The sequence below is a fragment of the Watersipora subatra genome, chromosome 8 (genome assembly GCF_963576615.1).
Source record: "Watersipora subatra chromosome 8, tzWatSuba1.1, whole genome shotgun sequence".
NCBI lineage: Eukaryota > Metazoa > Bryozoa > Gymnolaemata > Cheilostomatida > Watersiporidae > Watersipora > Watersipora subatra.
The window spans coordinates 61,585,642-61,607,369 of record NC_088715.1 but is presented as its reverse complement, the minus strand read 5'-3'; the positions used below and the strand labels follow the sequence as shown (position 1 = coordinate 61,607,369).

Below are 21,728 nucleotides of genomic sequence, written 5' to 3'. Positions count from 1 at the left end.
AATAGAAACATCATCCACTACTAGCGACTTATATCTCTTTCCATGCTGTCTAGCTGTTTCCTTTTCTTCAAAAACAAAAACCCTAAACACGTTCGTTTTCTGCCACACAATTTCAATAACAATTTTAAAATATTTACCTTTTTATTATGTTCATGCAGTGATTTTTGAAGCGCAAGATCGATTTTGGTAAATGCTCTTTCAACCTTACATTACTAATTAATTTAAATTTTTGGCACTTTAGAGTAATATGCGCTCGATAGAAAGAGGGTTAAGCAAATAATTATTATTGAGCATATAGGACAAGTCTGCTCAACGGTCTCATTGTATGTAAGATGCCAAACAAGTTTCTATTAAAAGTTAGATAGACGTAAGTTATTTTTATAATTAAACTCAACAAGTTTTGGTCAAAAACCTACTTATTACTTAATGAAAATATGCTTATTTTGATGAGAAAATGACTGGAAATGTTGAAATAACAAGTGCTTCCAGCAAGCTAAAAGTAATTACAAAAACTAAAAGTTAAAATATGTTATCAAATTGGTATGATAAGGACATTTTACAAATGAAACCGTGAAAAGATGAGGGCTTCGTTTTCTTTCTGAACTAGTATCTTTTACTGTTGCTGATTACAGCTGAGATATACAGTGGATATAGTCCAACATGACGATCCATTGCAACAGAAGGCAAAAAAAATGCTCAGTAAAATACTTACTGATATCAGGCCAACTTATCCACAGATCGATGCCAGATATGAAAAGTGGAGAGCAACTGTTTACAAGAGCAGCCAGCCCCAGCCAATCCGTGCTCTCGCTGTCAGTTGAAGGACCAGTCAGCAATTTATGTTGTTTGATTGTAATATATGTGTAGCTAATATCTAATAAGAGATTGTAATATATGTTTAGCTAATATCTAATAAAAGATTGTAATATATGTGTAGCTAATATCTAATAATCTGTGAATTTTACGTACTTTATATTATCTGATATTATAATGTAATATTTGTGTAACTAATACCTATAATCAGGTTGTAATTTAAGCTTATTGCTACCAATTGAACAATTTTACTTTTTTATTCCAATAAGCTTCAGCTTATAAACTCAACTAACCTGAACTGCTACTATACCCAATAACAAGTCATTGTGATTTTGCTGCCAGTTTTTGAAAGCATTGCACTGTCTCCAAGCATTGGCTACATTGGTTCTACTGAGTTTGCCGTATAACGTGTTGTGAGTTTGTTTGCGTAGTACAATAAATGACCTGTTGTTTTTCAACAGTCTGGAGGAATTTATATACCAAGTTCTCTGCTAGAAAATTTATCTGATGATGAAGTAGCGTTTCTCATATCACACGCAGTTGCCTCTATCCTCTTAGACACTCAGGTATGTTTATTACTACCTGTATTAATTTAAGTCTTAATAGACTAGGAGTGGCTAAATTTTATTGAAATTGCTTTAAAAATACTTAGAAAAACATCACTCTGGTTTTATTTTTCTAAGATCTTTTGGTTTTTTTCTATTTTAATTTAGAAAATTGAATTGAACGATATAAATAACAGAATAGATGAGTTATCAGAGTATATGACAATGATTAATATGCATGCAGTTTTATTTTTTTTAGTTTACTTAGCTTACTCTCCACGATGTAGAGATTTAGTCATTTTAGTTGCTATTTTCAAGTATTTGAGTGAATATGTTTTTACATTTCTTATGCATAAGGAACACCTATGAAATCTATGTGTTATCTTTCAATTCTGGCTGCGTGCCCTTCTTAACTGTTGAAATTGTTTTCATCTTTACTTTGGTTGGAGTAAAATTAGTGTAATAACATAAGCAGGCAAGCCTTGTTGACAGTAGGGTAAACATCAGCTTCTGTTTGCAAAATTAAAAGCTTGAGTTATCTTCTCCATGCAAAGAGGCACATGGAAGATACCTCCAAATTTATAAATTTATGTACATCTTAACGCTTCCTTATCATATAATCCCATGTAAACTTGAATATATTTTACATTGTTTTAAGTTTTTCTTTTTTAAAGAACTCAAAAAACAATTCAAAATTAACTTAAAAAACATAGTTTTTTTTAACAACCAACATGATATAAAAAACTCGATCATTCAAATTTACATTGCTGCAAACAAATAAATTTAGTCTAGCAAATTAAATGATAAAATAAATTCTTGGTTACCTGTTCTCCTAATCTAGGTGTTATAGTATAGTCATTTTCAGTTTGTTTAGAATGTTTAAACTTGAAGCATTTTACAAAAGCTAAATATTATGTTGTGGCTATGTCATCAACCCTACAGAACTCTTATTAAACCTTTAGAGAAAGAAATATGCAAGAAATGCCTTAGATGATCTGGCATTTCTGAGCGTCATGTCAGTCATAGGATTTGTACAGCTACCCATTCATGGACTCCTCTTCGCCCTCGAGTATAACATTATACAGTTGGTAAGTTTTGAATATTGTTATTTCTGTTTTTGGTTGCTAGAGCCTGCACACTAATTGGCTCAACTAGCACACTGATATGCATGGAAAGACAACTCCTATACACCTGAGCATCACATCTTATCTGATTATCAATAAATGCAAGCTTTTTGGTTGAGTTTTTTGAAATGGCTTTGTCTACAGAATACAATGACTTAGTACTTTTGCTAAGTAGCTCAATTAGTTGCTCAAGTAGCATATTGAAATGCAAGAAGAGACAACTCCTATGTAGCTGTGTAACAAATTATAGTTGGTTATCAACAAATGCAGGTGTCTAGTTTGACTTCTTTGTATTGGTTTTTTTAGATAGAGAGCGACGATATAGCACTTGTGTCAAGCTTGTTTAATTGCTCGTTTTTAGCCGATTTTAGATTGAAAACTGTTTTTGCTTTAGAGCTAATATATGATTCATGTTTATAAACACTTTTACTTCAAAATTATTTCTGTAGCAATTATTTTACATTGAATTACCAACAAAAATCTTCATCAAGAATTTTTTTGTTTAGTTTTTATTTCATACAAATGTTGTTAATTACCAAAAATTATTGCCAAAGCTTTTGATATCTATATATATACAGACAAACATTCACACTTGCAAGGAAACCTTAAGAAACCGCATAATAAAGTTAAAAAATAACCATGCCAAAATCTATAAAACTTTCAATGTTAAATATACAAACAAATTCTTGAATGAATATTTTAAAAACAAACTTTAAATAAAATTACATAAAAATCTAGAAAAAATTACTAGAATTGATGTAAGCACATGAACTGTTACAGCTTAATAAAAATTTAGGACAAAGGCAGCTTTTAATTAGAGTTGTTGATAAAAATTACACACAAAACATAAAAACTTTAAATACCTCGGGCTAACTAGGTGTAAGCTAAAAGAGTTGCATGAGTAGCTTTTCAGCTAGTATGAGAAACATATATATCTTTCTAAGCATTACTTACAACTTAAAGATGAATGTGCTACTTTGTTGTGAGCAAAACTTTTATGCTTCTGACAAGAATTTTACTCAAGTTGATGAAAAAACCTGAATAAAATTTTTTAACAGTTTGTTTGCGTGCAACAATTTAGGAAGGTTAGACGGTAGCTTAAGAAAGGACAAGGATAAGATATTCTTAGGCAATTCATACATCTAGGCCTATATATAAATCTCAGAGTTTTTAGTGATTCCGGCTGCAATTTGGCCCGCTATGCGACTCGGCGATTCCGTCGGCGATCGCATCGGCAATCGCATCAGCAATTGCGTCGGCTTTGGCAATTGCTTCGACAATTCCATTGGCGATTGTGTCGGCGATTGCGTCGGCAATTTCGTGGGTGATCTTGGGCAATCCTGTTGGCGATCCCATAGGCGATCTTGTCGGCAATCCATATGGCAATCTTGTCGGTGATCATGTCGCTGATTTCATTGGCGATATCATCAACAATCTCGTGGGTGATCTTGGGCAATCCTGTCGGCGATCCCATAGGTGATCTTGTCGGCAATCCATATAGCAATCTCGTCGGTGATCATGTCGCTGATTTCATTGGCGATCTCATTGTTGAGCAACATAGTCTTTAAAATTTGTTCTCTCCTATCATATATTGTATACCCTTCACTCCTATCATATATTGTATACCCTTCTCTCCTATCATATATTGTATACCCTTCACTCCTATCATATATTGTATACCCTTCTCTCCTATCATATATTGTATACCCTTCTCTCCTATCATATATTGTATACCCTTCACTCCTATCATATATTGTATACCCTTCTCTCCTATCATATATTGTATACCCTTCTCTCCTATCATATATTGTATACCCTTCACTCCTATCATATATTGTATACCCTTCTCTCCTATCATATATTGTATACCCTTCACTCCTATCATATATTGTATACCCTTCTCTCCTATCATATATTGTATACCCTTCACTCCTATCATATATTGTATACCCTTCTCTCCTATCATATATTGTATACCCTTCTCTCCTATCATATATTGTATACCCTTCACTCCTATCATATATTGTATACCCTTCACTCCTATCATATATTGTATACCCTTCACTCCTATCATATATTGTATACCCTTCTCTCCTATCATATATTGTATACCCTTCTCTCCTATCATATATTGTATACCCTTCACTCCTATCATATATTGTATACCCTTCACTCCTATCATATATTGTATACCCTTCTCTCCTATCATATATTGTATACCCTTCACTCCTATCATATATTGTATACCCTTCTCTCCTATCATATATTGTATACCCTTCACTCCTATCATATATTGTATACCCTTCACTCCTATCATATATTGTATACCCTTCACTCCTATCATATATTGTATACCCTTCTCTCCTATCATATATTGTATACCCTTCTCTCCTATCATATATTGTATACCCTTCACTCCTATCATATATTGTATACCCTTCACTCCTATCATATATTGTATACCCTTCACTCCTATCATATATTGTATACCCTTCACTCCTATCATATATTGTATACCTTTCACTCCTATCATATATTGTATACCCTTCACTCCTATCATATATTGTATACCCTTCACTCCTATCATATATTGTATACCCTTCACTCCTATCATATATTGTATACCCTTCTCTCCTATCATATATTGTATACCCTTCTCTCCTATCATATATTGTATACCCTTCACTCCTATCATATATTGTATACCCTTCACTCCTATCATATATTGTATACCCTTCTCTCCTATCATATATTGTATACCCTTCACTCCTATCATATATTGTATACCCTTCACTCCTATCATATATTGTATACCCTTCACTCCTATCATATATTGTATACCCTTCACTCCTATCATATATTGTATACCCTTCACTCCTATCATATATTGTATACCCTTCTCTCCTATCATATATTGTATACCCTTCTCTCCTATCATATATTGTATACCCTTCACTCCTATCATATATTGTATACCCTTCTCTCCTATCATATATTGTATACCCTTCTCTCCTATCATATATTGTATACCCTTCACTCCTATCATATATTGTATACCCTTCACTCCTATCATATATTGTATACCCTTTTCTCAATTGCGGACGCTGAATAATGTGTTGATTGATTTATTGCAATCACGGTTTACGCTGCCCCTGTTATAAAATATTTTTTGCCTCACTCAATGAAACGCGATGCTTTCTTTCGTCATCATACTGGGATAGATTAGTTTTTTACCATACAATATCGCCAATAATTTCTCTCAAAATTTAACTTGCGATTTTAATGCGTTATTTGTTTGCAGAATCCGTTATGGTAAAAATGGATTCGCAAACAGATGAGTAATAAATCTTTAGTTAAAACTATTAAAATACATACTAAAATTTTGTTCAAATATTCTTTTAGTAAGCTAACTTCATTTAAGTTTGATTCAGCGTTTATGTTACACGTTTGTTTCTGAGGTAAGAACTCTGCGTGTAGTACATTGTAATGTTACATTTTTATGCAGATCGTAACCGCAAGATGCACTAAAGTCATTGTAGGTAACTATAGCTAGTAAGGATAACATTTTGTTTTGTTACTATTTTTTTGGTGATGATTTTGATGAGTTTACCGGGAGGTGATTTTATTACTTAATTACTATGGATTTTTATACCACTCCATATGATATTTTTGCCTTATGATGCCAGCACTGAAACAAACTAAAATTATATTGTTGCATACTAAATAATTTTTGTTGTGTTTGTAGCAAAACTGACTATATTGAGCCAGCACTTGCTAATGGCTTCACATTTGCATTTAAACATATTTACAGTTTCATTTTTCCTCCACATTTATTTCAACAAAACAGTTCTTTCATGATATGAAGTTTAAAAGTTACATGTTAAATTTTGTATATTTTAAATAAAAACAATTTTCTGTCCAAAGATTTTTTGAATATACATATATATATATATATATTTCTCAAAGTAAGTCATATGTCTTGTGTCTGCATTCCGGCCAAAGCTATTAAAACCTTGATATTAGAATTCCATGTTCTGATAGATTTGAACTCATGACGAAATGACAATTTCCTTATCCGGACACTCTAACACTAAGCTAGAACAGCGTATTGACCAAAAATGTTTTTATATATGGCATAAACCATGCGCATGTTTACTATTTCAGCAGCGCGTCCACGCGTTACAATCCCCTGTTCAGAAATATTTTAGAACCTAAGTTTATGCAACGCAATGCTTCTTCGTTTTTTTTCGTTAAAGCTATTAATTTATCTCGAACTAAAAATTTAGCAATTTTTGTTTTGATTATATACGTTACCAAAAGATATATGTTGCATCAACATTTTGTAGTTTACATACTTGCTATTTATTTTACATCTACATTTAGTTTGTTACTAATTTATTGCAGCTGCTTAGAAAACTTTTTTTCAGCTGCTAGACCTTTTTTCAAATTCTGATTTGGTACCTTGCCTTCCACAATTATTAAATACAAACCAAATCGTCGTTTGTTTTAAAATCTTTTAACGTTATTACTTTCAGTCCAAAGTGAAACATCTTTTATATGCATGAATATTTTCCAATTTGTTATTTAACGTTCATTTTAATAGCGATATAGTGTATTAACAAGCTCAATTTCCTTTCCTCAACATGAATATTGCGTTCGGTAAACACGGGTTTGACAAAAGTTCTTATCAATGCTCGCTCTGTGTATTAGCTTACACATATTTTTTGTAAGCCTAGCCACTTTGTAATTTGTAAATAATATCACATTTTACTACAAATATTTGTAAGATTCCTGTAAGATTATCTGTAGACTATCTGTAAAGTTTACTGTAAGATTTATCGTTAGTATCAGTTATTCCTCACTCTCTTATATTTACATACTTTTACATACTTTGAGAAATATGTACATGCATAAATTTAAATTATCTTATTACATTCATAAACTTCTTATATATTTTGAAGTTTATAATATAGGTTTTTAAAGTTTGTTGCATTATCGGTTTTATTTCGACTTGCATTTTTTAAACATTTGAGTATCGCGTTTGAAGTTTAAACATTATTCATTTTTCTATCACTGTTATTATTACTTAGTTAGTTTTCATTATTTATGATTAATATTAATTTTTTATTCAACCGTTTTTGGCAGACAATGTTCTAATACAATTTCAATTACAAAATACTACCATATTTTGTCCTATTTTGTTTATTAATCTGTTAAATACATGGATTCCCAGAAGTTACCCATTGTGTAATGCCTAAAAAAACCTGCCCTGCACAAAATCCTTTTCTCATGATATGAAGTTTGAAAGTTACAGTTGTTTGACAAAGTTTGAAAACCTTTTCAGTTGTTTTTATTTTTTCTGTTAATTTATTTCAACTACACAAAACACTTCTTTTATGATATGTAGTTGGAAAGTTAGAATGGCAAATGTTGTTATATATGTTAAATAAAAATCAATTTTCTGTTGTTTTTTTATTTCTGCCTCTTCATCATAAAACAGCAACAGAATTTACTACTTGCTATACTATTTACTGTTTCAAAAGTCACTTGAATGGCAATTGCCTTTAGTAAAAATGACTTGTATGCTAGAAGAGTTAAACTTAGGAAGAGGTCAGAATTTTGCAGTGAGAATCTTTAGATACGTGGGTTCAGTTATTTGAAGAATATGACAAAAAACAAATAAACGGGTATTTTAACATCGTTGTGTTACGAGCAGCCTATCGTTGACAGCAGTTATTAGAGTATGCTTGCATAGTAGTGTAATGAAATGCACAGAATCTTTTAACTTCTAATTGTGAAAGCTTATTTAACTATTATCCATTTGAACCAATCGGTAGTAAGCGTTTTTGTGATGTCGAATAGTAGATTTTGTTGCACATACTATAAACAGTAAATCACAAAAATGATAAATCCATTTGAATTTTATCATTTCTATGATTGTATGATTATAGCTCAAGAAGTTTACCATAAAACAAAAGATATTTTCACCCATAACTCTTTGTTCGAGGCTTTTTTGTTTTGTAGTATTTTGAAACTGCTCCTGCGGATCAGAAAGAAGTGCTGCTAGCTGATAAATACGCCTTGGAGTTTACTGCAAGGGTAAGCTCTAAAAGATTTTTTCTTTATTCTACTCCGTTTTCTCACAATTTTTTGCTTTTAACCTTGCAGACCAGTAGTCTTCTCCATTTCACGGTTTACACTCTAATTGAATAGAAATAAACCCAAGATTAAAAGTATTTTAAATACGGCAGAAAAGAGCATGTCTCAATTAAAACAAACTGCATTTTCTGAGCAAAATCACTGACCATTTTGGAGATAAACAATACCACAATTGTTTGAGAAACAAATTATCAACTACTGATGTCTTTACTAAGATTTCAGATTCACTATCAACATTTAAAGTAACAAAGAAATGTATAACTGATTATAAATAGCTTATGAACAATAATAGTAAGATATCTTCATAAATAAACACAAAAATTCAGAGTTATCATTTTCATGTGCTTGAATATAAACAACCTTGAATAACCTTGAATAACCTATAACATGTTACATTTTCCAAACACGTAGCCTGCAAGTAATATTATAATGTTTTAATTTACTTAATTCTAGTTTGGTAATTCAGAGGAGTCGCCTGCTTATAGTAACCTGATAGTATGTAATATTTCATATAATATACCTTGTAATATACCATGTAATATAGCATGTAATATACCATATAATATACCTTGTAATATACCATATTATATAACATGTAATATACCACTTAATTTTCCATGCAATATATCATGTAATACACCATATAGTATAATGTGTTATATACCATGTAATACGCCGTGTAATATGCTGCGTAATTAACCATGTAATATACCATGTAACATATCCAAGTAATATACCGTGTAATATTGCGTGTTATGTATCATGTAATATACCATGTAATATACAGTGTAGTATAACATTTAATATACAAAGTAATGTACTGTGTAATATACAATGTAATGTCTCTTGTAATAAAACAAAGTCATATCAGCATCCTGCGGTGAATTGTTAGAATATTTTGTGGATCCAGCGAAAGGAGCGCAAACAATGACATCCCATGGATTAAAACATGTGATGACTTTATAACAGCCTGGTTTCCAGTTCCATTACACATCTGGCAAAAACTTAACCAGAAATGCTATTACTATTTGTTTACCATTGTCTTTACCTTTTGATGTGTGCTGGTTAGGCAGGCTCCTATTTTTTAACTCCTTGTTAAATTTCGTACTGAGCATACGAAATCATTTCAAAACACCTTTATATACAAGTTTTTTTTATCATATAAGTAAAAGACATTAGCTAAAATTTTCCATATGCACTTCAGGCTTGCTATGATATTCGAAAGATTCCAGTCTACTTTGCTAAGCTCGCAGAAAAAGAACAACAGGCTGGTGTTGGAAGAGGCTTGCATAAAGTAAAAACTGCGATTAAAAGTGAACCTACATTTGAGAGAAGAAAGCAAAACATCATGAATCACTTAGGAAAAGTAAGTATTGTTCCTCAATAAAGTTCTGGCAGCGCCCCTGCTGTTTGTGATAAACTAAAGAGACAGTCATCCTGCTCATAAGTTTATTGGCAGATTATACAGTTTAGAAGCACTAAGGAAAACCTTCTTGAGCAGCGCTCAAAGTCATTAAATTCTGCTTATACATTAAATATGTACATTATACATTAAAGTATTAATAATCTTAACATATACAAAAAAATTATTCACATCGATCAGCTAAAAATTTTTATATGAAAATAATGAGCAACATAATTTACCAACTTTTGATCTATTTTCTGAAAAATGAAAGGATGTTCTAAGCTCTGTTTATACATAGAAGTAATAATAAATCTAACCTAGAAAAAACCAACTCATATGTTTTTCACCGTAAAACAAGAAGATAGGCTCAACATAATTTGCAAATGTTAAATTTTTTCTGATGAAAACTTCAATTTAGTCTTTTTTAAGCAGGTTTCAAGTTTTTTCTGGCAAAGATTCAATACTTTACTTTTGGTTTTACATTAATGCAAATTGAAAACATCACAAATCAAGAATGATCTGTGTATTGCCCACGAGGTTTTGGTTAGGTTATAGATATATTATCTGGCTTAATGTATAAGTCTGGAACAGAATTATAATACACAACTAAATGAACCCTTCAATTCATCAGGCCTGGTTAACTGTATTTAAAGTTAGCATAACACTAACAGTAATATTGATGAGGAATTGCATTATTTTTTCCATGTGCCGCAGCTGTATGTTAGACCATTTTGTGTTACGGTTCTAGTTCTGCTGTCATATTCTTACAGGCAATGAAGATATACAAAGATACTGATTGTCCAAAGTTGGACCCTGAGAATGATCCAATTGTAGATTATGAGATAGAAGAGTTTGAGAAAAGCAGAGAATTTCCCAAAAAGAATCGCGAAGAGTTATAACTAGTCTTATCCTCTATAACTAACTTTATGTACTACATAAACAAATTAGTCTATTTTATTTCTAAAATACCAGATTTGTGTAAAGAATAAAATTAAATACATAATTTCTCAATGTACCCAATACCGCCTAGTTCGATTTTACTAAACTTTTACAACTTTAAACTTCAAACCTGTGGATATTTACTTTACCCAAAGCTGACTTCACTAGCTACCTGCACAAAGCTGCTTTGTTTAAAACGAACTTAGCTACTTACACAGATGCAGCCCATACAGAACTGATTGAGCTACCTAAATAGTGCAATTCTGTTTAAAGCCTAGTGATATAAAAAAGATAACATTTAAAAAAATGAATGTTTTGTCTTTTTCAATGCATTTGAGAGCATTCAAACATAGCAATATGTTTATCAGAATTATGAATAACCTATGAAATGCCACTATTTTTACACACATTTCTTTTTTTTTAATCAACGTGTATTATCAAAATAGAACGCCTGCTTTAAAAGCGTAAAACTCATTAGATCAGTTCACTTCTAACAGTAACAGCTAGTTTATCTATGTGTTTATTCACATCAGAGTAATAAACTTTCTGTGTAAGTCGACTAAAGCAAAAGTTATATCTGAATAACCTTCATTCAACATTAAAATATATAAATATTAGAGTTAAAGGAGTCGGATTACACGTTGCCAAAATAGGCTCTACTTGATAGTGTTTTAGACATCTTTGTTATGCGGCACGCACTAATTTAATAATTTTGTTTGATAGTATGTTGTGTCAGCTTGAGCTATTCTATAACCCATCTATAACAGCAGAAGAAATATTTATTACACAAAGTATAAGTGTTCCCTGATTAGAATAACTAACTTCTGTTTTCTCACTATTGCGGGCAATTATAAAATCCATAAGTCATGTTGGAATATCATGGTTTCAATATGATTGACGACTTGTTTGTTAAACCTGTGAAGCAGAAGTTTTCAAGAATAAAATTTGCAAACTAACTTTGTCAAAAGCTGAACAAACAGTGGAAAAACTGGGCTATAAAAGCTCTTGTCTATGCTTTTGGAAATATTGGTTGTAACGAGGTATTTATTTTAAAAGAGAGAAGTGTGCAATAACCCTCCATACTTTTAGCAAACAACTTTTTTTGCCCTAACGATTTGTGCTTTCAAGGTAAAAAGCAGCCGGCCAAGTATTGGAGAGCAAAGTTAAAAAGCTCTTGATGAGTACTTGGAGAACAGAATACTGAACCGCATTATGGGCGTTTAGTGGAGAGAATTCTAAACCACTAGCTAATCACTGTACGTCCTTGCGCATAAGCCAAGTCGACTTTGGCAAAACAACCTTAAAGCTTGGTTCTTATATACGTCCCAAAGTACCGGTGACAGCGCCGCAGGCTATTGCGGTGAAATGTGAACCTATGCACTGGTTACCACCGAGTACCACCAGTATTTGCTGGCGGTCAACGCAAATGTTTAGCGCTGTTCAAATTTCACGAAGAGTGGCAGGCAAAACTTTCCTGAAATGCACTGTACAGGTGAATGTCACCATTATCAAAACGGCATGGCACGCAAACATTTTTATTCAATTATTAGCGATGCAGCCTTGTGTAAACAGAAAAACAGAAGCTGCCGAGCCTAGCATCGCAAACGTTTTGCTGCTCGAGGTGACCGTCGGGGTCTCGCAATCAATATGGAAACCAGGCTTATAGTGGTGAGGTTATAAATTGCTTATAAGCTGACTCTGCAAATTGTAACATTTCGTTTGCACCTATCACAGCAAAAGGTTGCTGAAGACAATCAATAAACAATCAATAGACAATCAATAACCGCTATTGTGAAGTTTTACTTTTATTAATAACGGGATGTTTTATTCAATCTTACTCCAGATACTATTATTGAAAATAAACTACATAGAAAGTTATTTGTCATGAGCATGACAAACCTATTAAAAACTGTTAATGCTGTTGTAGTAAATTATTATTAACCAAGCACTGCTTTGTGCGTGTGCGTGCATCCTTTTACCGTGGGAACAAAAGCTAGAAGGAAAATGGCAAAATGCACCATTTCACTGCAATTATTTCAAAAAAACTTTCATATGAAGCTTTTTTTCAATCATACTGCAAGCAACAGACTACAAGCCACATGCTTAGCATGGTTTGAGTTGTAGTAGTGTTAATTATCGTACTTTTTGGACTATTAGCCGCTACTTTTTTTTGATGATTTGAGCCATGCGGCTTAAATAAGGATGCGACTAATCTGTGGCTTTTTCTTTCACTGTTAGGGTGCGTTAACCAGATTCTCTGGTTAGTGAACCTCTAGTGGTGAAAGAAAATACGAGACAATGTCTAGCGGTACTGTTCCGTTAGGGAATAGATTAAAAAGCGTCGGTTAATAAGAAACAGTGCCGTTAGGTACTGTTTCGTTGTAGACAGAAAAGTTGCTGCCGTGTTAAAAAGCACCATCATGAGTTCTGAGGCCTATACAAAGGTGTGGCTTATGTATTGTTTTATTATTGTTTTTTTGGAAAATAAACCAGATGCGGCTTATATAGGGGTGCGGTTTATGGTCCGAAAACTATGGTAAGTTAACTTAAACTTATTTCGTTTGAATGTGATCAGAGTTATGACCATATTAAGTGACATTTTAGTTTGTTAACTTTTATCTTTTAGATTTAATACTGGGCTTATCAGCAAGGATGTACAATGTGTGAGCTTCCTCAAAAATTATATTGAAAGAGTTTATATTAAAGAAGTATATTAACTGTCAGGCAAGAATATACTATTATTAAACAGCACAAACTGTGCCATGATATTAGACATTTGATGGCATTTTAGTTGTTCATACAGGTAACACATCATTGATGTGAAACAAGCTTCATGTAGCAAATTTAACTTGTTAAATATTGACCTAATAATCTTTTAACTAAACCACAAGTTCTTTTTTGTGCCAACAGTATTTACTGTATTCACTATTTATATTTACTATTTATATATAATAACTTACATGAATTCATCTCTACAAAAAAATAATGAATACTAAACATTAATATTCTTACATAAAAATTGTAAAATATCTTTGAATCAAGGATATGTGAGTCATTTCTTCTCAATAAAATACGTATTTACTGGAACATCATTATTATCTATTTAAGGCAGCCAACATACCTTTTTTTCTTGACAACTTTCATGAGACAAATTTGAAAAAATAATGCTGAATTGCCAAGTAGAGATTTATGAATAACTCAATATATAAAACAGCCGTAAACATGTCTCAAAGTTTGTTAGAGATTACATTAAGCAAACGCTAGATATAAAGAGTTTATTTCCAAAACCAGTTACTACCATATGTTATGAAATTCAATATTTTTCTCTGATAAAATAGTCTAGACTCCAACTTTAGCAAAAAGCACTTTTTTTAGATCAAAGCAGGTTTTTGCCATTATAAAATGCGGTGGAGAAATATATTTGGTTCCGAATCTAATTACTTCCACAGTTGCCTAATGCAAAGACAGTTATTTCCAGCAAATTGTTTTATTACCGTAGGTTTTTATTAAAGTGTTGTAGTGAAAGCGTCTTCAAAGGTTAACTCGCAACAAAATTTACATTAGTTATTTGGTATCAAAATATTCACCATGTCTTACTCTGCTGTGTTGTAGGTGCAAAATATGTGGAAATATGATTAAAAGCTTACAAACTACGGCAATTTTGTGATGGCTGCAATTAAATGTTCGTTTTTGAGCTTTTGAGAGCTTGTTATCACATTTTCATATATTTTTCACTTACAACACAGCAAAGTAAGACATTAAGAGGAACAGCAGCTTACAAGCTAATTGGTATCAACATTACCATGTTTACAATAAGAGATAGATCAGTAGAGCAAAAGGTATATGTACTGTAGATGAAAGTTTAGTCATGCCGCTGCTGGTTAAGCCAGTCGTCTTTGCATTAGAATGAAACAAATTTGTTAAAAGAGGGAGTGAGCCTAAAAAACATTTGATAAGTTTAAAAAGCTTTTCACAAGCCTCGGGTTAATGGAATCAGAAAAAGATTTAAAATCAAGGGCGCATTGTCAATCATTTGAACTAGCAATGCTGCCGACATTTGTGGTGGCCAGGCAAGAGTCATTAGAAAGGATGGAAAAATTAGAAGCGATTGGAAAAAATACAAAAGCTGGCTAAATGGTGCTCACCCTTCATCGTTGGCCAAAACCAAATGAGCAAATCATAGTCAGAGTGTGCATAGATTTTACAAAGTTGATTTCAGCAGTAAGAAAGAGTATCACTCTTTCAGCAATAAAGAAAAAAAAACCTATCCAGGTTCAAAAAGGCTAGAATATTTAGCAAGCAACATGTGGATGCGAATGGTGGAAACTGGCAAATCATGTTACGTCTCACATTTTTTGGACGCAAACACCCGTTGTTTAGCATACAAAATATTTTTTACAAGTATTTAGACATAATACTAAAGAATTAGATAAGCGATTGTGTTTGTAATCAATAGAACTGGCTTATGACAGGCTCAACTTTTGGTCAAGCCCTAGTAGGTTGGCTGTCTCTCCTGTTGCCATGTGGAGTGTACCTCAGTAGGCTCTGATCAGTTGAGGGGGCTCTGAAGTGTCTGTTAAATTAAAAAAAAGGAGGCGTAAGGCGAGTCGGCCCTGGGGCTTATGAAGCAAGTTTCTGATTGTGCACCGGCAGAGATCTTTTAAACTTGGTTATGAGTGTGATCTCTGAGGAAACACTCCTGGAGTGGGCCTTTACTGTGTTAGCTAAACTAAAAGCATGTCAATCTTGCTGCTTTTAAGGCAGGCCTCTGACCGTGCATTGGCCAAGGTCCTTCCGATAAATTTTGAGTGCGCTGCTGGAAACAGAGCCTGAGAAGACTTGCTCTGGCTCAGGTCGTCTTCCTTTCACTATGCAATTTTTAGGTATCCAAGCTCCAGCTTCTCTAAAGCCCTTAATAATTTTAAAAAGCTACTGCCTGAGTTTTTCTCATGACTATTTTATCTGGTGTAGTGGAGGCCCACCTCCTTCGTTTTATCTCTCCATTACTTTTTAGGCACTTCCTGGCTGAAGTCCTTCTTGGGAGGATGTCTCCGAATGGCAGTTTTGAGTGTCATTTACCAGAGTGGGATCAGTTTGGGCCTCAGTTAAAACCAGTAGTTGGCACTATCATTTCAGCCCTCTGATGTTTCCATGTTCTACGGCTTTGGGCCAGGGCAGTCTCTGCAGACATATCCTTGTCCTTCTCATTGTAAGCATTTGAATGGTTTTTTCTTTGTGACCTCTCTAGGCAGCAAGTCTTTTTCTGCCTAAGAAAAACTGTTACTGAATATGTTACTGAAATTGCTTTGTCAGCTGCTGCTGTTCAAGTTGCACCAGCTGGCTGAAGGTCTGGTCTTGCACTACCACAGTTATATCTGATTTTTTTTCATCTATTGACCTGACGTTCATTGACTGGCAACCCTCTGTTTTGACCTGGAGCAAATCTGTATTAACTTGAACCCCGTGGTTCAATGAAGGTGTCAGTACTACCAACAAGTCAACAAAAAATATGATATGAATATATATAATAGAAAAAATATTAAGAGTAAAGTAAATTTTCAGAATATCTCAAGAGTAAATTATTTTATTATTCTATACTCCACTTGAGATCTTTCAGGTTTTTAGTGTAGAGGTCTCTTTTTATATTTTTTGCACCTGCTTTTAATTACTACATATATATATTATACATAAATTTTATATATATATATATATATATATATAGATATATATATATATGTATGTATATATATTATATAATATATAATATTATGATATTACACCTGCGGCATAATCATGTCGCAGGTGTTGTGTATAGAAGTCTATGTGACGAGTATGGCCTTAATAAACCACAACACTGGTGGGAAACTCCTGGTAAGGTCAATGAAAATTATCGCGCTAAGATCCTCTGGGACTTCTACATCTGGACTGACAAGCATGTCCCAGCAAACCAACCAGATATAGTGGTGGTGGACAAGGAGAACAAGAGAGCTACTATAATAGATATAGCAGTACCTAGTGACTACAATATAGCCAGCAAAGAAAAAGAAAAGGTAGAGAAATATCTCCCTTTTGGAGAAGAGATTGAAAAATGCTGGGATGTAAGAACAACTGTAATCCCAGTTGTCATTGGGGCACTGGGCGCAGTAACACCGGCGCATAAAATGTGGCTTGCCCAAATACCAACAGCAATCAACTCAGGTGAGTTGCAGAAAAGTGTGCTACTGGGAACAGCTAAGATCTTGAGGCGAGTGCTCAAACTCCCAGGTCTCTGGTAGGAGACCCGAGTTAAAGCTGAAACTACCACCCACACGGGTTAACCGGGGTGAGGAATCAATTTTTATCTTATTATACCATTAGTACAGTGTTACCACTAACTCCACACCGTTCCTACTAGAGTTAGTCAGAATATTTTGTTGCGATGCTCCACTTTAGGAATGCATTGTGGTCATGCACCATTGTTGAGAAATGACAAACTAAAGATTCCGGATAAAAGCAAGTATGCATCCTGCACCTACTATAATTGGAAGGACACTATATGTAAATAACCAAAGATAATCTAAGAATTAAGTCTTAGTGCTGCACTGATTGAAAGGTAAGTGTAAGGTAGTGTCTATGCACTACAAATAAACAATGGGGAGGCTGATGTGTATGTTGATTGATCAACAGTAAGTAAAAAAACTACAAATGCGTATAGCAACAAAAGTAGTCAAGAAAGTAAATATTATTCCATAATCTGTATAACAAAAATATATTAACAGACACTCTCGTTCAAACATGCCGAGCATTGGTTAAAAAAGAGATAGTTTATATCTAATTATTTGCTGCTAACTTGATAACTTTGAGTTTCTTGAGATGCAGCATAGCTGTAAGTAGCTATGTTAGTTTGAGGACTCATCATTAGTAATATAGACAATTAAAAAAACCATATAAACAGGAACCTAAATGTATTTGTAAAACCAAAACTTCAGGTTATTCTAGAAGACCAATGTGAAGTGCACTCAGGATAGCTTTCTGCATTACTACTTATTATATTAAACCATGTTTATAAGCTCTACAATAAACAATATAATTTGCAAAGCCTACTGAAACTCTGCTTTGTTGCATATTTCATTAAACACAGACAATAAATAATGTTTTTGGTACTTGTGTGAATATTTAAAAAAAATCTGCATATTCAGACTAAATTTACCAACTTTGAGAACTCCAAAGACTTTAAGAATTTTGAAAAGATAAACTGCTTTAATAAATTAATGATGGGAAAAAAATTTATTTTTAAGTTGTGCCTGAAAGGATAAGCAAAAAAGAATAGCTAACAGACATATAAATACAACATTAAATACAATCAATTGATCAATATATACATAAAGAATATACATACGGCTCGCTTGAACCAAGGTTATTCTAGACAGGTAACTTTCTACTAGGTAGTCTGATTAGCCATCTATAGGTTGCAGTTGCTGTCTTTGAATGCTCTTCAAATATGACTGCTTTTAGGCGTAATTGGTTGAGCAAGAACTGGATCAGAAACTGGTCTTAAGTTATCCAAGTTTTCTAAGATACCCTTAAATAGGATTTATTAAAATAAGTCTTGTCTCATTATCCCTAAAAACTGACCAACTCTTAATTGCATTCCTTCAAATTTTTTTAGCAAAATAGCCCCCTTTTAGCCAAGGGGCTAAAAGGGGGCTATTTTGCTCCTCCTTGGGGCTGCTAATTAATTAGTATTCTTTTTTAATCCACATGATGTTGTACTTCAATCCGATCATTCAAAAACAATTACGAAGTAGCTTAAAATTAAACAAAACAAATATTGATATAATTATCCTTTTAATTGTGTTGAAGCAATGACTATGAGTTTTATAGTCATGGTTATTGTGAAATAAAACCAAAATATCCTGGCACGAAAAGCAAACCTATATATCTTTGTTTTTCTGAAATAATATAAAAAATACACATTTTCTTTTTAGAGCTCTATGTCTAATCAAAAAGCTGATTAAAAATAGTAAAACGCTCAATGTTTTAATATTTAAAGACTACTGTCTGTTTTAGCTGTTTCTCTATGAACTATTTAGGAAAAGTGTAAAGTTGGTTTCAGTTACCATTCACAGGAATCACTTCATAAAGCCATGATGCTGCGGTTGGTTCTCAGATGCAGAAGTATAAGCCTGACCAGAAGTCAGCTTCGATGCTGGATACCAAGTAGAACAGACAAACTGAATATTGAAAGACTTCTCAATACCTGCTGTAAGCAGTTGATACCAAATAAGCAAGCCATGTTAAAGCGAACAATGCTACAGCATATGTCTCGGATGGTTTCAACTTCATCAAGGCTGCGCCAGCAATTTAAACTCTAGGTGCGGCGTTTGCTAATTGGCCTGCAATCAAATATTGCATTGCAATATTAATTGCAATAGGAGGAATTAAGTTTTTAATTATCATACCAAATTGGTTCCTCACCGTGATTTAATGAAAACACTGATGCTGCGTACAACTTTACCATTGAAAAGCAAGTCATGTGAATACAACTATTAATAGTCACACAAAGAATCCGTTTCAATTTGTCTCCGGCCAACGTAGATTAGCGTATTTTTAGTGGAATACCCAACAAATAATACCTTTACTACTACATATTTAGAGTCTAGTTAGTGGTTTCACTGCTGCTAATATTTTATGATGGCTGTCGCTAGAGTTTAAATGATCATCTAGTCAAACACAGTTTTAACAGCTTTGAACATATTCTGCTAATTATTAATACTCAGGTTGGAGACTATAAGTTGTAAACAATCTAATATACATAGAGGTTACATGCCTACATGTCTATTTAAGCAACTGTTTGTTTGTCTATACACTCAGGGCATACCTTTGAACTAGCTGTGAGAATTATTTTCCATTTTCTATTGAAAAATTCGAAACAGACGCCAGCAGTAAAAATATTGTTATAAAACGTTTTTTATACAGAGCAGTGCTACTCTATGTGGAAGTATCAAGAATGGCTGCTTTTTCTTGCCTTCGCTACATTGCTAGCCATGTTCTACTGGATTCTTTTTATGCAAGTTGGCTTAGTCACCACTGAGGAGGTAAATCAATTGACAGGAGAAAAGCAGGTCATCACAAGCAGATTTGCAACAGCCATGTGTGAAATGCTTTATAAAGATTATGTGAGACTTTAACTCATGTAGTCAGATGTTAGACTTGAGGCTAGTTCACACCATATTGCGTATATTAATGGTGTTAGTGGCGTTTATCTCACAATAAATTGGTGATCTTATATGTTCAAGTAAATTAGCAGCAGTTTTAAAATCTTTACATTTATGTTATGTTTATGCAGCAGTTTTTGAAATGCAAAATTATCTCTGGACACACTCCTTACACAATTGCATTACTAACTGGCTTTGTATGCATGAGACTTTGAAGCATTATGCGCTCGCTAGCATACAGTTTAAAAGACCAGCAGACCATCAAACAAACAAATTACATTGCTCAGGTGATAAAAAAGTCTTCGAACAGAAAATTTATTTGTATTCAAAATATAGCAACATTTGCCATTCCAACTTTCAAACTAGCTATTATGAATAAAGTGTTTCGTGTAGTTGAAATAAATTAAAAGAGAAAATAAAAACAACTGTAGAGGTTTTCAAACTTTCTCAAACAATTGTAACTTTCAAAATTCATATAATGAGGACACTTTTTTGGGCAAGTCAATTAAATTTAAAAAAATAAAACAGTTATAAAAGGGTTTAAATGTAAATCTAACATAATTAGTAAGTAATATCTAAATTAAGTCGGTTTTGTTACGATCACAATAAAATGTAATTTGGCAGTGATACAATTAATACAAAATAAGAAAACAAAATAAAAATCCTGATTATGCTAAATTAATAACAATAATCCTTGCATAAAAGTGTGTATATAAAATTGTTACAGCTCCACCAGAAGCTATCCGTCAAATCTTTGAATATGAAGATACTGGTACCTCTCGATACGGGTACAAATGTAAAAAGATATAAGATATCGTATCTGTAATATATCTTACATTATATTGTATCTGTAATATATCTCACATCATATGGTATATAATGTAAGATATCGTACTGTCTTTTTCAGACTGAACGAAAACAGAGTGTAAAGGCTTTTTCTACCGTGATAATTAAGCTGTCCGCGTGAAAAGAGTTGGCCTGGTCCGCGGATATAGCAATTGAACTTTATGAAAAACTGAAAATAGAAGTTGAAGAAAACATGAAAAAGCATCGGGTTTAATAGAGTTAATAAAATTCATAGAGTTTTAAAAAATACGTCCTGTAGCATGTGCATTATAATGTCTGCAATTAGAATGCCTTGTATAGCTCAGTGGTAGAGCGCGTGGTTAAAAAAACTTGTGGCTGCAATCTCCTTGAGTTCAAATCCATCAAAATGCAGAATTTTAATTCCAAGATATTAATAGCTATTATAGCTGGATATACACAGACACAGATACACAGACAACCTTTGAGACACATATAGTTAGATTACTGAATGTCTAGAGCAGCTTTGTTGCAGCCTTTTGTAAGATTCAAAGTGAGCTACTGATTGGGTCAGTATGCAGGGCACCTCAAAGTCATTTACGCTCAGTAGCAAAAGGGCTTAAAGATTGTAGTATTGAACATATAAAAGAAGCCTGCTCAATGCTCTCATTGTAAGTTAGATGGCAATAAACCTTTTCTGAAATAATGGACATAAGCAGTTATTATAATTTTTGGACAGTTT

The 21,728-nt window shown here is 33.0% G+C and overlaps 1 protein-coding gene across 1 annotated transcript; it reads right to left on the bottom strand.

Annotated features, from left to right (window-relative positions):
* Nucleotides 1-4,046: 4,046 nt before the first annotated feature.
* On the bottom strand, nt 4,047-5,555 carry LOC137402818 (collagen alpha-1(XXIV) chain-like). Its single transcript, XM_068089325.1, has one exon. The coding sequence runs from the start codon at nt 5,553-5,555 to the stop codon at nt 4,047-4,049; it is 1,509 nt and encodes a 502-aa protein (XP_067945426.1).
* Between the last annotated feature and the right edge of the window lie 16,173 nt (nt 5,556-21,728).

Excerpts from the sequence above, each read along its gene's own strand:
- LOC137402818 (XM_068089325.1), bottom strand. The coding sequence starts at position 5,555 with ATGATAGGAGTGAAGGGTATACAATATATGATAGGAGTGAAGGGTATA.